The 18483-nt window shown below is 37.5% G+C and overlaps 1 protein-coding gene across 3 annotated transcripts in view; it reads right to left on the reverse strand.

Moving 5' to 3' along the window:
- Positions 1-483: 483 nt before the first annotated feature.
- Positions 484-18483, reverse strand: part of Atl2 (atlastin GTPase 2) — a 47084-nt gene continuing 29084 nt past the window's right edge. For 2 of the 3 annotated variants that reach the window (XM_052186432.1, XM_052186434.1), the window contains 9 exons: positions 15659-15709; positions 15342-15398; positions 13774-13866; positions 8256-8394; positions 7287-7414; positions 5716-5772; positions 4910-4981; positions 3566-3997; positions 484-1295 (listed from right to left, as the gene is read on the reverse strand). In XM_052186432.1, coding sequence (XP_052042392.1) covers positions 1176-1295; positions 3566-3997; positions 4910-4981; positions 5716-5772; positions 7287-7414; positions 8256-8394; positions 13774-13866; positions 15342-15398; positions 15659-15709 — 1149 coding nt within the window. In that variant the 3' untranslated portion in view covers positions 484-1175. The other variant, XM_052186433.1, reaches the window with a different exon arrangement.

The raw sequence follows: 18483 nt of genomic DNA on the forward strand, positions 1-18483 counted from the left end.
CTTTTCAGCATGAACAAATACGAGTTATATGGTGAGATACACACTTGAAGAAATTCTTTCAAAAAGAATCACAACTTTCATTTTATATATACAACAAATTTTTAATTATGTACTGAAAATAAATTACAGGAAATAACTTTAAAATGCAACAGAGGACAAGTCACAATAAAACATTCCCATTGAATTCTCTTGGGGGTGAGACTGCAGTGCTCAAGAAGATAAATATCACAAATATATCAAAACTTCAAATTGTCTATGCATTCACACACGGATATGAGCCACAAACATTCCTTTCACGGGACTGTACTTATTAGCCTACCACAGAACCAGATTTTGCCATAAACTACAAAACTTTTAATACAAAATTGTATTTATATATTTATAATTCATATACATGCCCTACCTGTAATTTTTAGAAAATAAAAGTTACACACTGTACAGACACTCTTAACTCATATCTGTAGGCAACATTTTTGGATGGAATTTCTCCCCCAATAAAATTAATGGCATATTTTATGTACATGAAGGCTAAACTGCAAAAAAAACAGTTCAGTTTCCCAGATAATGCATCTCCTTTCAGGGCAGGTTTACAAATTTAAAAAGGCAAGACAAATGTACACCTCAGAGTTACCTTCTCAGCTACAAGAGTTGTCATGTGATTTGTGTGACGTGTCTGATACATGCATTTATGTAATACTGGCATTGAAGGCAGTAAAGCAATATACACTTTTAATGTAGTGGCTCAATAAAGGCTTCATTGTCATTCCCATCTGATTCTTGATACAGTGATTCATAAATTCTCTAAAAATTAAAATTTCAATGGGACACTATATTAAAGAGACTCTAAATAGATTTCTTAAAATATTTCCCTGAAATATCCTTTTACATAAGACAAATTTCACTAACATTAAATTCGGTAAAAAGAAAGAAAAGAATTAAACATGGCACAGATGTGCATGATAAACTAAGGCTCCTCAGCCAATCGCCAGGTCTGAGGAGACAGCAAAGGAAGGCTGAAAACAACCAACCATGTTCACACTCTGTGGCAGCCATCTGGGAAGCCAGTTACACTAAACTACTTCTACAGTTGATTGTAAACTTTGGTTTATTTATCTGAGTTCTCATTGTACAGCAAGCATGAACAAGGGAGAGTGGAGTCCGTGAGGAGATGACTGTCAGTCTGTCTTTAATCGGGCATGATGAGACACCTGGTCAGTCAGGCCTGCTTTGATAGAGTTTGTTACAGACTGCCTTATGTTCTCCTCCATCAAATTATCACCCAGGGGCTTCAATACCTGTGGTATGAGAAATGTGCAAAACAAACAAAAGCATGAGGTAAAAAAAGAGGACATATAAAAACAGATATAAAAAATTCAATTTAAATCAATGACAAAAATAATCAGGAATGTGAGAAATAAAAAGATGCTTCTCCCAAAAGAAAAAAGAAAAAGAAAAAGTTATGATGCTACAAACAATGCAGTTAAGACATTTTATAATGCAACAAAAGTTACTTTCCTCTTATTCAAACCATTTACAAATCCTATGAGACGGATGTGCAATCCATACCCTATGTGCAGCATCAAATCTGGTATGTATACAGCATTATGCAGACCGGCCCAGACGGTCCTGCTTATTGTCCTACATGTGTAAGTGTGAACACTTCAGATAGAGAAAAAAGTTAAAAATCCTGTCTAATTTCTCTTCTTGTTATTGTTGGATGACAGTCTCTGTCGCTGTGCTGACGAGAGAGCACGGTGGACCCTCCGACGTCTACTGACTTCAAACAGTTTGGCAAACACCTAAAACACGGAGTGATGTGTTAGGACAGAGACTCAGATGCCTCGAAGCTACAGTTAAAGACTAGAACAATTTCAGACTTTGTAGTTTCTCACCTTCCTGGGACTCCTCTGAAGCAAAGGAAAAGAGAAATGCAAAGAAATTTTAGACAAGACTAGGTGAACACAGCACAAGTCTTCTCTGACAGGGACCGGGACTGGTGGCTCTCACCTCACTGCACTACACTAAAAATAACCTTAGACAGCCGAGATTGTCCCGTGAGACTCTTCTATAATAATGGCACCTCTAAAGCCCTAGAATCAATACTAACAGAAAGGATTTCAAAAGACACCGTGTAATTATTAAAATCAAGGTAGAAGAATAGTAATGATTCAAATTTTTAAAGTAGATTATTTTTAAAGCATCTGATGTGGTAATGATTCTTACTCTATTTTTCTATTTGAAAATATCAAGACAGCAAAGCAGTAAGACTGATTTTAAGAGACAAAACTTTGACCTTGACATAAACTCCGAAGATCTTAAACACAAGAGTACTTTGAAAAGAGAGTTCAAGTTCATACAGCAGCTTAGTCTGTACCAGTGGTTCTCCCCCAGTGACTCACAACCCGTGACAACCCTCTACCCATTCCAAATATTTACATTACAATTCATAACAGTAGCAAAATTACAGTTATGAAGGAGCAACAAAGATAATTTTATGGTTGGAGGGTCACCACAACATGAGAAACTGAATTAAAGGGTCAAAGTCTTAGGAGGTTGAGAACCACTAGTTTATACAGTCACAATGATGTTGTTATAATACCTAACCAATTGTCTTCAGGGAAAAAAAAAAATCAGTGACTCCTTCAGTCTTTAAACTGAAAACGAAAACTAACATGCACCTGTGCATGCAAATCTCTAGTAAGGCCTCGCTGACCTAGAGGTGACACGGCCCAGGCCTCTACCGCTGCTTATCTATAATAATTCCAGCTTCCATTCTGTTCCTGCACATGATGAGATGAAGTCTGGGTACTTAATGAAGATCATTTTAACAACCACAAGAGAAGCGTCTACACTCAAGCCATCCAGGCAGAAATCTAACAACAAACTTTCCGTAACAGGGGACAGCTGAGCCAGAGCCAGGCCGGCCTCGGACCCTGGCCTGACCCGAGAGGACAGGTGCCGCTGCTCTGCCCTTCTCTGTGCTTCCACGGAACAGATGTCAATCTTCCTTTGGGAAAAAAAATCTCTGTGGGATTATTCCTTAGAGTACTACAATACATTGCACCCTCCTCACAGAAGACAGGAAGACCTAACATATTTCTCCTACGTGTCTTGTTAATATTGGTTAGGAAAAAAGCTCATTTTCCTCCCCAAAGCACTGACTGTACTTCAAAACTTTTTTCTTACCTTTAAAATTGCTTGTTCACAGTATTTTCTTTGCTCAGAGAAAAATATCATTAGTAAATCTAGCCCTGCTCACGGCCTGGCTTAATCATCAGGCTTCTAAGTAAGAATCAAACCAAGATATTACAGACTAAAACTAGTCAAAGTTAACTATAATTATGAACAAAGGGAAACAAGATTTAACTAAACTAGATTCTACATTTAAAAAAAAATCAAAACATCACCACCACCACAAAATAAACAAACAAACAAACAAACAAACACCAAACCCATCCTCATGTGAAAAAGGAAAAAGTAGGTGTACAAATAAGATAGAAAGTACAAACTGGAAATCACATAAAAGTCAGATTAGTCACTGCAAAATCAAAAAATAGATACCAACCTGTTCCCATAGTGTTTCAGCAATCTGATCAATCATTGTTCCAATTTCTCTGAACTCCCCAGAGTACTTAACATACGCCCAAGTACAAAGGGACGTCAGTGCCAGCCCCATGACAAGGTTGCATAAGACAGCTATAGAGTTTAGGCCAATGAAGCCAGTCAGTCCTGAGATTATATACATAGCAAACATGACTGCAAATAGTGTGGCAGGGGTGCGAGCAGCATAGAAGATATTTTTGCCATCATTGTGCTTTATAAAATTTGCATAGGTTTCTTCGATTTCAGCTTCAAGCTGGTCCTGATAACGGCGACAGAATTCATCTCCACCCATTTTTTTCACAGAACGAAACTGTTTGAGCGCCACTTCCTTGAGATCCAGGTGTTTTCGCTCCAAATCTGAAGGTGCAATGTACGGCTTATCACCACCGCATACCTGTATAAGCCAATTATAACGAGAGCTTACATGCTAGACGTAATACTTGAAAGTATGCCCTGCTCAAGATTTTAGTCTCATAAATTAAACTACTTAACATGGCTGCTTTAAACTTGAGCTTAACTTATAAGTAATTACATTAACTGTCTGTGCTGGCTGGTCTTATGTCAACTTGACATAACATCAGGCTCTAAGGCATTTTTGTAGTGATTGATGAGGGAGGGTCCAGCCCATTGTGGTCCTGTGCTCTGTAAGAAAGAGGACTGAGTAAACTGGAAAAGCAAGTCAGTAAGCAGCACCCTCCACGGCCTCTGCATCAGCTCCTGTCACCTGGCTCCTGCCCTGCTTGAGTTCCTGTCCTCACTTCCTTGGGTGATGAACTGTGACATGGAAGTGTAGCCAAATAAACCCTTTCCTCCCCAACTTGCTTTTGCTCATGGTGTTTCATTGCATCAATAGAAACCTTAAGACACTGTGTCAATCAAGTAATTTTCCAAATGTGACTAAACTACGAAAACTGAAAATGCAGTTTTTACGCTGCCCTCTCTGATGTCTCTTTACCCATGAGTAAACAGAAGCAGCACAATAGATTACTAGCAAAAGAATAAATTAAAGAACACATAACACAGTACTTCAAAGAAGAGCGCGCTTAGTGCAAAAATTGCACTGGACTCAAGCTACTGTTACTTCCATCCCAGGCTGAAAATTCTGAATTAAAAGTCAGAAAACATACCCTGCATGCTAGCCATATAACTTATTTACTAACAATTTACTCCAGCAGAGACCATAAAAAGACAATTATAGAACAACATAGCATGACAATATGTAAGGAGTGCAAATTAGTTCAATTACTTTAAATATAAAGCATCTTCTACTCTATTGTGGCAGAAAGCTTCAACATTAGTTACAAACCTGCTCCATACTCTTACAATAGACATCTCTTGCTCCTGCTACTGCTGCAAGATTATTAGCCTCAGCTGTTGCCTAAAACATAAAATAAAATTACTATTACTGTGAAAAAAGCCCTATGACTATAAATTCCTATTAACATAATAAATTATATACAACAAATAATTATGGAAATGAACAGAAAAAATATCACTCCCTAGTTTTCCTTTCCTTTTTGGAAGGGTGTATCAGTATCAAGGGTATGACGCAGGCTTAACAGGACTCCCTGTCTGGTTGGGATTTGTGCTAAAACAGATTTACAGACTCAGGAAATGGACAGAGATAAAAACATGTAATCCCAAAATGTGCTAAATCCTGGGAATTAAGAATCCCTTGTATGAACAACCAGATTCACACAAAAGTCATTTTCAAACACACAAACTATCTTCTGTTGCAAAGCAACAAAATATATTACTATTACTACTATTACTAATAATCCACTATATACTATTAATTACAATTACTGTTAATCCACTATAAAACTAAGAAATTGCCCAAAGTGGTAAATTTTAGACTATGGGAAATGTATAAAAATAACAACGCCCCCAAAAGGAAACATACACACAAAGTCTAGCTGCACTAGGCAGCTCGTTACTGGTAAATGGAACTAATTCTTATTTCAAGCAATAGTCCTTCATCAAAGTACAAAAGCATTTAGTTCAGAAAGGCCTCTATGAAACCACCTTATACGAAAAGCATTTGAGTTAGACTGTATCCCTCTAAAGCCATGATTTTAATTCTCCACCCCCAGCACACTGTCTTACTCTTACCTGAAGCATAGACTTTGGATGTGGTAGTTCTTCTCCTTGATATATTTTAATGTATGCCTAAAAAGACAGAAGATTCACTGTATTGGTGTAGAATACAATTTGATACAATGTCCCCCAAAGAAATATCTTTAAACATTACAGTTCACACCATAAAAATGAAGTTCTAGGCCTTAAAACTCACACTCCTAAGTCCAACAAAGTCAATCCTGTCCTATATTAACACATAGGTATGTGGCCAAATAAAATCCTCTACAGAATTTTTTAAACATAATTCCAACTTATCTAAAATTTTACTTCACATTTTAAAGTTTTATATGTAAAGTATCATCTATTTTATAAAAAGAAATCTTTAATTCTCTTCTACTTTCAATGTTTCAAACAGATGTTAGAAAACATGTTAAATCATCATTTTACTTTAAATATTTTAACTCAAAAGAAACCCTAACTTGTAGTCAAAGCATAAAACTATGTTTTTAAAAAGCACATGAAGTTTCAAGGAACAAATGGCGAGGAGCTAAGGGATGAGGTGAGCGTGGGAACAGAGTGTGTATTTAATCAACACACACTACACACAAAAAGGAAATCCTCAAACGATAAAGGAGGAAGGAAGAAGAGGAGAACAAGTTCACAGCATCCAAACAGGAAGTTTTACCTCAGCTTTCTACAGATTCAAACTCAATGCATAACTACACAGCAAAGGTATGACACTCGGTGCTGAGCATCCAACAGGGCAGAGCCCGTTAGCTTCCCCAGCTGGGCTCTCCCACCCACCTATCTCTTAGCTATTAATACAACTCTGTATGGTCAACTTGTTCCAACAGGAAAGCTAAAAAAGAGCAGGAAAACAAAACCTCCACAAGTAACTTACCTAGACTCAAACACAAGAAAGTTCTAGCTAGTCTTATGAGTCCTCAGAACTCTATGGGAAGACTCTGGGAGAAGGTGGGCTATACAACTATTCCAGGCATCACACACAATGGCAGAGCTGTGTTACAATGTCATGAATGGCTCTTCTCTCCACAACAGATATGCAGAAAATGAAGGGTATTCTGAGAACAAATAGTGTCAACTGAGTAGAAGACACCATGTCTGTCATCTCTTTAAAAAGATTTGTCTGTTTCCCTGTGTGTGTACGTCCCACGTACAGGCATGGCCCTCTGTGTTTATATGCACGTGTGTCTGGGCCCACCCTACGCTACCATGCAGAGAACAGGAGTCACACGTTCTCCTTTCACATTCATGGTCTTTCTCTAAACTTGGGCCTCATATTTTGTCAATGAGCTGGGAAGCGAAAGCCCTATTCAAAGGCTTTCCTATCCTTTAAAGCGAGTCCTAACTATGTGAGAAACCCAGCTTGTTATATGGTATCTTGGATCGAATTTGGGTCCTCATGATTGTGCAAGTACTTTTAGCAACTGATCCTTCCATATCCTTAATGTTGATATAATGAATTCAAGGCAAAAAAATATACATTGTTTTATTTGCTAGAAAGTAAATTTCTTGTCCATAAAGATGTATTAAAAAGTTAACATTTCTTTTTGAGACAGCCATTTAGCTTAGAGTTCACCTACCTTAAAATACTCTACAAGATCTCTACAAGTGACTTTAGATCCACTTATCTCTTTCTCAACAAGATTTTCAGGAGCAAGCAGCAATGGAACCAGATTTCGAAGCTCCCGTTTAAAGTCTTCATCGATATCTGATGGACATGAAGTTAGCCACCATATTAATCCAAAACACAACAAGTTCTCAATGACATGAACTCATGAGATTTTGTTTTTGAAAAACACACAGTGAAGTGGATTCTATTAGTGAAGATTCTTTTTTCTAAAAAAGTTCATCTAACTATGCCATGGCCCCTACAGGAAAGAAACTCTTCTATATCATTTCCCCCATCAGTCTTTCAGCTCAAATGATGAACTTTCAAAACAAATTCTAGAGTAACTAAAACACCTTTGTTTAAAAAGCAAATCATACAGGGTACTGTATTAAATTCCAGTATTAGGCTGTTTTTTTAGATGTACATGCAGACAGAACATTTATATATGTAAAATAAATAAACCTCTTAAAATTTTTTTAAATAAAATAAAATGGTATGCTAAAGAGTGGCAAAGCAGCCAAAGGCAAGGTAGAGCCGACACAGGGGAGCACTCAGCTGTCACAGTCATCACTGCAATGGAAAGTTAGGAGACATTTACAGGCAACTAAGCAACGCAGAGTGGGGAAAGTAGTCTTCCTCAAGGAGGACCAAACCAAGCAGTTGTTAGTTAGCCCTGAAACATATAATATATATGAGTAACATTATACAAACTGAGCAGTTATAGTTAGAAACAGATATGTATATACACAAATATATATGTATGTCAGAACAATTAGTGAAAAAGAGAGGCCATGAATTTGAAAAAGAGCAAGGAGGGCTGTGTGGGAGGGCTTGGAAGGATAAATGTTATAACTACATTTATAATATCAAAAATGAAAATGAAATACAATACAAACGTTCAACTGCTACCTAGTAGCTTCAGGAAGCATGGGATGCCCACCTTTCAGTCGTCCATCAAAACTAGGGTTCGTGGCAACTTTAAGACCAGGATGTGGTAGAAGGAAGCAGCCCAGGTTTGAGAAGCAATTGTGAATGTGCTTCCTGACATTCTGCAGCTCCTCATGCTGGTTTTGTTTTACCTAAAAGAAGAAATAGAGTAAAGTTGTAAAAAGATTTGTTTTTAAATTTTAAAAAGGACACAGATGTTTTTATACCAGGGAGTCAGGTAGCACCACAGCCTTCTGTGCACAGTCCGCCAGAAAAGAGTGACCTCCTAGCAGTTCCTCCACTTCTGAGCATGGAGGTGAGATCTCTACCTTTTCTCCAATATCTCTCTGGACAGGAACAGCTAGGAGTGCATGGGCATACGATTAGTGGAGCAGCTGGGACAGGAGCCTTCCAGGTGCCATTTGTACCAGGGAACCAGGTGGCTCCACAGCCTTCTGTGCACAGACCCTGCCAGAAGAGAGTTGGTGTCCCAGGAGTACAGACACAGGCTTACAGGCCCACAGGAGGGACAGGCTCCAGCCAGAGACAGCAAGACCAACTAACACCAAAGATAAACAAATGGTGAAAGGCAAGCACAAGAACCCTATCAACAGAAACCAAGGCTACTTGGCAACATCAAAACCCAGTTCTCCCACTACAGCAAGTCCTGGATACCCCAACACACCAGAAAAGCAAGAGTTGGATTTAAAATTGCATCTCATGATGCTGATAGACTACTTCAAGATGGACATAAATAACTCCCTTAAAGAAATATAGGAGAACATAGGTCAACAGGCAGAAGCCCTTAAAGAGGAAACACAAACATCCCTTAAAGAATTACAGGAAAATACAAACAAGTGAAGAAACTGAACAAAACCATCCAGGATCTAAAAATGGAAGTAGAATCAATGAAGAAATCACAAAGCGAGACAACGCTGGAGATAGAAAACCTTGGAAAGAAATCAGGAGTCATAGATGCAAGTATCAACAACAGAATACAAGAGATAGAAGAGAGAATTTCAGGTGCTGAAGATACCATAGAAAACATTGACTCAACAGTCAAAGAAAATGCAAAATGCAAAAAACTTATAAGCCAAAACATCAGGAACTCCAGGACACAATGAGAAGACCAAGCCTAAGGATTATACGTATAGAAGAGAGCGAAGATTTTAAGGGCTAAAAAATATCTTCAACAAAATTATAGAAGAAAACTTCCCTAACCTAAAGAAAGAGATGCCCATGATAAAAGAAGTCTATAGAACTCCAAACAGACTGGACCAGAACAGAAAGTCCTCCTGGCATGTAATAATCAAAACACCAAATGCATTAAACAAAGAAAGAATATTAAAAGCAGTAAGGGAAAAAGGTCAGTAACTTATAAAGGCAGACTTATAAAGTAAAATTACACCAGTCTTTTCACCAGAGATGATGAAAGCTAGAAGATCCTGGGTAGATCTCATACAGACTCTAAGAGAACACAAATGCCAGCCCAGACTACTATATCCAGCAAAACTCTCAATCACCATAGATGAAAAACCAAGATATTCCATGATAAAACCAAATTTACACAATCTTTCCACAAATCCAGCCCTTCAAAGGATAACAGATAGAAAACGCCAATACAAGGAGAGAAACTACACCCTAGAAAAAGCAAGAAAGTAATCTTCTTCCAACAAACCCAAAAGAAAAGTAACCACACAAACATAAAAATAACATCAAAAATAACAGGAAGCAACAATCACTAGTCCTTAATATCTCTTAACATCAATGGACTCAATTCCTCAATAAAAAGACATAGACTAACAGAAATATTTTTCATGTAAATCTTCAATTTTACCAGAAAATGTTTGTAATTCCTCTTTCAATTAATTTAGTAATGTTTTTATGCCTACCATTTTATGTGTATTATTTTCCATGATAATCTTCAATTTTTAACAGGCTTTTCTACATATATTCTTCAATTTTATCAGAAATATTTTCCATGTAAATCTTCAATTTTATCAGAAAATGTTTATAATTCCACTTAAAAATCAACTTAGAAATATTTTTATGCCTACCATTTTATCTGTATAATTTTTCCATGAAATAGTCAATTTTAACATGTTTTTCTATATATTTCTTTAATTTTATCAGAGATTATTTTTTCATGTAAATCTTCAATTTTATCAGAAAATATTTATAATTCCACTTTCAATCAACTTAGAAATTTTTATGCCTACCATTTTATCTGTGTAATTTTCCATGATAATCATCAATTTTAACATGTTATTCTATATTTTTCTACAATTTTATCAGAAATATTTTTCATGTAAATCTTCAATTCTATCATAAAATGTTTCTACTTCCCTTTTCAATTAATTTAGCAATGTTTTTATGGCTATCATTTTACTCTTTAATATTCTATGAAAATTGTCAATTTTAATGTGTTTTTCTATATATTTCTTCAATTTTGTCAGAAATATTTTCCATGTAAATCTTCAATTTTATCATGTTTTTACTTTTTTTTCAAGAAGGAAGGAAGGAAGGAAGGAAGGAAGGAGGGAAGGAAGGAGGGAAGGAGGGAAGGAGGGAAGGAGGGAAGGAGGGAGGAGGGAGGGAGGGAGGGAGGGAGGGAGGGAGGGAGGGAGGGAGGGAGGGAGAGAGAGAGAGAGAGAGAGAGAGAGAGAGAGAAAGAAAGAGAGAAAGAAAAAGAGAAAGAAAGAGAGAAGAGAAAGAAAGAGAGAAAGAAAGAGAGAAAGAAAGAGAGAAAGAAAGAGAGAGAGAGAAAGAGAGAGAGAAAGAGAGAGAGGAGAGAGAGAAAGAAAGAAAGAAAGAAAGAAAGAAAGAAAGAAAGAAAGAAAGAAAAGAAAGAAAGAAAGAAAGAAAGAAAGAAAGAAAGAAAGAAAGAAAGAAAGAAAGAAAGAAAGAAAGAAAGAAAGAAAGAAAGAAAGAAAGAAAGAAAGAAAACCGTGCATGTGGCTGGTCTTGAACTAATTTCGAGAACTGACTCTCCCGGAAGGAGGAGGCTAAGTGTCTTGACTTTACACCCAGAAAAAGTGGGAAGGAAATCGCCTCTTTCTCCCAGTTTGCTTCCTGGAACTCTAATTCCAGAAGCAGAAAGAGGGGACACGTTGGAGACTCCTGCTGTCGCCCAATTCCCAGGCTGCCCTTCCTTTCCTTAAAATAATGAAAAAGGACACATACATGCCATACCCACACACATGCACACTAAACGCAGACTACGCTACAGTTTTCTTTACTATTACTTAGGTTATTTCTGGTCACTTCAATCAACTTAAAAGCATGTTTTTCCTTAGAGAAAGCTGTCTGAAATTCCAAAACAAATGAACAACTAATTACCTGATACCTGAATAACAAGCTGAGATTGTGACTTAGAAACTAATATAGAATTTGCCTTTAAAGCACTTATGTCAAAATCATACTAAACAAACTGAAATAAGAAAAAAGCAGATTTTCCTAAGATTAAGACAGCTCTGAGCAAAGTATAAAGTCCAGTGAAGAGTTGGGGCGCAGGGGCTGGTGGTTCAGTGGTTATGAGCATGAACTACTCTTGCAGAGAACCAACTTGGTTCCCAGCAAGCTGCCTGTCACCCATCTAGGACACCACACTCTGGCCTCCAAATGCACCTCACTCACATGCACATATCAATAGACACACAAACATAATGTTTTAAAAGAGCTCAGTGTAGACCAAACAGAGTAAGAACTTCAGTGCTCTCAATTATCTATTATTTATGCCAATCACTGATCTTTGAGAAAGAAGAGACTGCTATGTATTTTAAGAACTTTTATCACACTTTATGTATTTCTTTTTGTGTGTATGCATGTGCATGTAAGTGTGAGGAGGGCGTATGTGTGCTACAATATGGCACACATGCAGAGATCAACCTTTAACAATTGTCCTCTCCTCCTACCACGTGGGTCCTGGGAGACGGAACTACTGTCATTGGGCTTAGAAGCAAGTGTCTACCTGCTAAACAATCTCATCAGCCAATGAAATAAACTTAAACTATAAATAAATAAATATAAATAATACTAGCATGTCAACACTTAAAAAACATTTAAAAAATAATTACTAGCATGTCTACATTAGGAGGTGTTTTTTCAGACAGGGTATCACTCTATACCGTGGCTGGCCTAGATGGAACCTTCTGTGGAGGCCAGGCAGCCCTCCTGCTCATGAGTGAGCCTCCTGCCTGTGACTTCCAGTGATGGGATTAAAGGTGTGTTCAAGTGTCACTGCTCCACGCCTGCATCCAGGGGTTAACTCATGCATTCTTCGAAAGGCCATTTCTTCCAAAGGTCATTCTAACAAAACATGCACTGTTCATAACTAAGACCTATAAACTACCTACATCTCCATCAACACAATGAAAGGTAGTTATTTATCAGTACAATACTATACATAGTAAGAGTATATATTCTGAGTAAACATAGTGATGCAAACCTCTAATCCCAGCATTAGAAAAGCAGAGGCAGGTAGATCACTGTGATCCTGTTTGTACTTTGTATGAAATACAAAAACAAAATCTGTTAAAAATGATAGAGGTTTTAGTAAAGCAAGCACATGGAATTAGGTGATTCTGGGCACAAGTTATATATCTATGATCATTTTACAAACTCATTAAGCTGCACACTTAAAAATGTGTGACTAGATGCATCACTGTAATAACTCCCTTGTCTTTGAACAAGTACATAATTCAGAGTTCAGCTATGACTAATATGTTATGTTGATTTCTTCTAAATAACCAGAAAACAAACAAACAAGTAAACCTGATAAATTACCTCAGTCTGAAAATGACTTCCAAATAACCTGAGAATTAATCTAAAATTAGATTAATAGAATAAGAAAGTCATACTATGCCCCAAGTATTTGAATGCAGTTGAGAAATGAAATGTACCATACCACAGACAGACAAAAATCTTCTGAACCCAGCACATAACAAAAGATCCACACTCTTCTGAATGTGGAAATGTAATCTGGAAATACTTGCGTATTCTTGCAGGAAGTGCCTCTAAAGTTAAGAGAATTATGACCTTGCTCATGAGGTCATTTTCCAGGAATGCTTTTTGATGCATACTGCATAGGAGTGAAAATATCTGGTTCTTTTAAAAAGCCTAGATGTAAAGTGTAAAGATGCAAAGTGGCTGGTGACCTCAGTTCACTATCAAGAATTCATGTAAAGATAAAAGGAGAGAATCAACTACGAAAAGTTGTCTGACCTACACACATACGCTGTGACATGTACACACCTAAACATAAATGCAATAAATAACAACAGTCACTTTCAAAAACATCAGTCTTTGAATATATACTGGTAGGTAGTTCCCTCGAGAGAGGAACATTTGTTCTTTCATATTTATTTAAGACTATCTTCTTTGGCAAGAGCCTACCACTTACACAGCATTATCTGCTTATACTAGGACAAATCATTTACTCCCGTGACATGAGGGGGTAAGGTCAGATAGTCCAGGAAGCCAACCTTCACCTAGCCTAAGACATGCTTTCCTCTCCAGGAATTGGAGCTTACCTGCAATCTCTTTTCAAGGAACTGCTTTCCGCCTTCCAAGCCATATGAATGTTCATAAGGATAACTCCAATCTCGAATCAAAAACATTAACGTCTACATACAGAAAAAAATGCAAATCACTTGTTACAAAATCCTCAGGTTACTGAAAAGGCCCTCCTATAAACAACTTTAATCAAGACTATAATGAGTAGCAGCTTGGTGGGCAGAACATATATGACTGTCATTCTTGATGAGGTCCTGGGTCCAATTCTCAGCACCAATTTTTTTTTTTTTTTTTTTTTTTTTTGGTTTTTTGGTTTTTTGGATTTGGTTTTTTCGAAACAGGGTTTCTCTGTATAGCCCTGGCTGTCCTGGAACTCACTCTGTAGACCAGGCTGGCCTTGAACTCAGAAATCCACCTGCCTCTGCCTCCCAGAGTGCTGGGATTACAGGCATGCGCCACCACCGCCCGGCCACCAAAAATTTTAAAATAAAAATGGTTCCAGTAACCAAATAGTGAGTATACTCTCCATGGTTACCATCAATGTCACTTAAAGCAACTGCCCAGCCCTGGCATCAGCTGCTAAGCTCTGCTTAAAATTGTCACTACAGTCAATGGAGTAATAACACCCAAAGCCAAAACTGAACAAAAGGTATATGGGGATCATCATTTTAAATCAACCTATATAACTAGAACAACTACACTTTTAGATGGCTAATTCCACACTTGTTATAGTTATGGTATTAAAGAGACTGTTCTTATAAATGTCTTATCCATACTATATTTGATTTCTCAGCACTACTGATATTTTGAAGCAGGTAATTACTGTACGTGGCTGCCCTTTGCAATATGGAATGTTTCTGGCCTCTACATTACATGCCAGTAGTATTAACCACCCCACAAAACTGTGACAATCAAAAATACCAGGCACTGGCAAGTGGATAAATCATTCTAGATTAGAAAAACTGATATAAACCAAATATAGAGTATTTTACCCATATATACAAAAGGAAGCCAATTGTTTCATAAAAGTGATTGCCTAAAACAGATGTGTCAGATAAAAATGAGGCAAAAATTAATGTAAGTCCACTGCTATTAAGATCACTAGGAAGCCAACACACAGGAAGCTCTCCACATGCCAACAGGCACACAGCGATTGTTCCTCCCTGGTCCCTGCAAGCAAGAGCAGTGTGAGCAGCAGCTTGCGACCCTCAACCTGTCTACATGAATGAAGAGGAGCAGGAGAATGACTGCAACTGTAATACATCACAAAAAAGGAAGCCTGAAAGATCATTTATAACTTTACCATGTGTAAGATAAATCTGACATACTGTCTTCAATTTGCTACTGTCTTAAGTTCTAGAATGAAATAACATCCAATTAAGAGAAGTACCCTCCACAAGTAAAGTACTGCAGAAGAATCGAGAGTCATTTCCTTGTTTCATATACTGCTGGGCTTCAACTAGTAGTAAGCTGATGGTGATACACCAACAGGTTGTTTTGATCCTAGTGCCAAATGAGTTTATAATGTCCTTGTGGTTAAAGCTTCTCACAGGTCCGTTTTTAAAGTGCTACAACACTTACTTACCTGAAATGGCTTCTGGTAGATCTCTTCCATTGCAAGTCTTCCATACTCTGTAAATAACTATAAACCATGTTAGTTAAGATAATGCCATCAAGGAGACACAAAGAAGTCACAGAGTAGAAGTCAGTCTTATCTGAATCTCAGGCATTTCACTGGCTAATAAACTAGGTATATCAGAAACATCCTCTAGTTAACCCATCAACCATTTCTTTAAAGCCATACAAAATTCAAATATTTTAAAGGCTTCTAAACATGAATTTACAATAAAAATGAATTGTTTTAATACTTTGGTATAAATATATATATTCTCTAAGACATACTTGTAGGTGTTGAAGATCATCTTCTTGAATATTCTGAGATAAATTATATACCTGTTAAAACAAAATTTATTTTGATTTTATTAGTGTTTTAATGAGTAATTCCCTTTTAGTAAGTAAGGTTACTTTAGACCTCATCACAAATTAATCACTTAGCCACTATATTAACCAGTAATATATGGAAAGCATTTGCTTATTAAAAGAGAAGCAGTAAAATTCATGAAAGCACACATACTCATGGCCCCACAGTATCATGTACTGTCTCTTCCTGTTTCTCGGTCTCTTTCCTATTATGTCATTTTTAAAAGACAAGAAAAGATGAACTGAAGCCAGGTGTGAAGATACACTCCTGAGAGCCCAGTACTGAGGAGCGGGGCAGACGAGTTGGATGGAGTCAAGGCCGCCCTAGACGACACAGTGAGCGCCAGGCCAGGGAGAAGCAAAGGCTGTCTCACTCCTTGTGTAAGGTGAAGAATGTAAGGAGCAAGGTTCAGAAAAATAAGTTTCTTCTTGGGACAGGATATATGTTCATTCAGTAGGGTCTGGGCTTTTTGGTTGTTTGGTTTTGTTCTAGATTTTTAGAAATGATTTCCCTACTTAGTCCAGACTGGCCTCAAACATTAACAATTCTCCTGCTTCTGCCTCTGCCTCCCATGTGCTAAGATTTCAGAGCATTGCAATGACTGGCACGCATTGTCACGCACGCCTGGTCTTTTTGCTTGAGGTGATGAGCCTAAGCAGCATGAGGTGTTTACCAGGCCATAGAAACTAGTAACGTAGCAGTAGGTGGCACTATCACCCTTTTTAGGATGTTCTGAAGGCTTTCCCAAACACAGAGCAGAACTGATAATGGTTGTTCTCTGTTCTTAGGGTTTGTCAGGTCTAGTCCTTCCATGACAGAGCATTCGAAAAGAAGGAGCTACAGTGACACCTACAGACACAACCTCTATGACAGAACAACCGGGTGATAATCAAAATAAACTCGAGAGTTTATTTATGAGTATAAACACCAAAAGGGGATGCTTAGTCACTGATTAATGGCAAACAAGGTACCTAAAATATAAAAGGCCAACAGCATAACAAATCTATTCTTATCTGTGTGGGCCTAAACTTTTAGAACACAGGTAAAGAGAGATGGTCTTTTAAATCACTGGATCCCAGCACACTGCCTTGGACTCAGTAAGTCCTAAGAGTCTACTGAAAGTATCAAGAATGTGTCATCTGTCTCCCAGCCCAGAAGAAAAGCTATGTCACCTCTTGCTATACAGCCTTATGTGCCCGGCCTCTAACTAGCGCTGGCCATGGAACTCATCCGCCTACCTCAACCTCAACACAAGTGCACTGCCCTGCAGGGAAACCACAACTCAAGGAAGAAAACGCCCTGTACAAAGTCCTTCTGAGGCTGGGACTGCAGCTCAGTGGCACACAGCTGCATCCATGACACTACATGTCAATCCTTATTACCAATCCTCACAAAGCAAGTCTATAAACTATACATTAATTATATATTAATATTATAAGCATTATCTCACTTAGATTTCATCTTTCACAATACACAACTACATTTGAGATAGGCAGGATAAGTAAAATCCACAGTTTATAGATAAGAAAGTGTCTGCGTGGTATAAGTGGTCCAAAACCAAATCTCCTACCATCAAGTAGTTATATAAGCAAAAGAATAGCAGCAAACAAAGTTTAGGATAGAGCTCCGTTATTGTAATCTGAGAGGCAAGCCTCAAACTGTAGCATCAGCTAACCAGAAGAGCTAAAATGTGAAAAACAGTAAAGGAGGCCTCTGCTGCCTCTCAGGATCTACAGTCATGCTATTTTGCCAGGAGCATCTCTGAGTGAGTAGTGACAGGTATCCTTGGCCGGGAACAGAAAGTAAGCTGACAAGAACTCCTCTTTGCACACCTAATATCCAGACTTCTTCCAGTCAGGTGCTTCAAGTTATGGAAGAAGAAGATAGGGTGCTAAATGAGACGGCTTGTGTTTCTGACATAATTAGAAATCATCACAAAGTCACAAGACATTCTGAAGGATTACTTAACGACCACTGATACAGTTTCTACTGAATTAGAATGTTCAAATATCCTTTCTCATGTATTATCTATCACCAGCAGGATCGAGGAGACCATCCTCCTAGCATTAATTTTTGAGCCAGGGAGAAATCCATACAAGTGATCCCAAAAAAGGAAAGGAATACAAAATGGCTATGTCAACTGACATAATTAAGTAATTAACTAATTCTTATTTTCAGTTCAAATAATCAAGAACTACCAAAGAAACCAAATAGAAAACTAGGTTGCTGTTTAATTATTTGGTATTTTTGTTTTGATTTTGGTTAAGCAGTCCAGTGATTGATTTTAATTATCAACATTATTTAATAACTTTCCTCTAAAGATTTCTTAATTTCTATTTAATTTGTATGAATGTTTGCCTGAATGTGCATATACTCACCACATGCACACCAGCAGCACAAATTGGACTTAATAGTTTGTTGGTATTTTTAAAATGAAGACAGAGTGCGTACGGAGGGAGGTAGAAAATATGATCAAAATATATTGTATGAAAAAATGTGAATCCTCCACTTAACCGCTCTCTTGTTTTTTGCAAGATTTGTAATCATAAACATGTTAGGTACCTTAAGTCATCTTTTACTGTTCATTTATATTCTTCAGTTTTCTGAAGATGCCAGACATACAGGTAGCAGCCATACGTGTGTAGAAACTGACTTCACACACACCGATGCTGCATTTTGTTGTAAGGTTTTCATATTAACACAGCAAGTATACTGATTAAATTGAGTTTTTAATATATGAAAAGAC

Source organism: Apodemus sylvaticus, chromosome 6, assembly GCF_947179515.1.
Source record: "Apodemus sylvaticus chromosome 6, mApoSyl1.1, whole genome shotgun sequence".
Lineage (NCBI taxonomy): Eukaryota > Metazoa > Chordata > Mammalia > Rodentia > Muridae > Apodemus > Apodemus sylvaticus.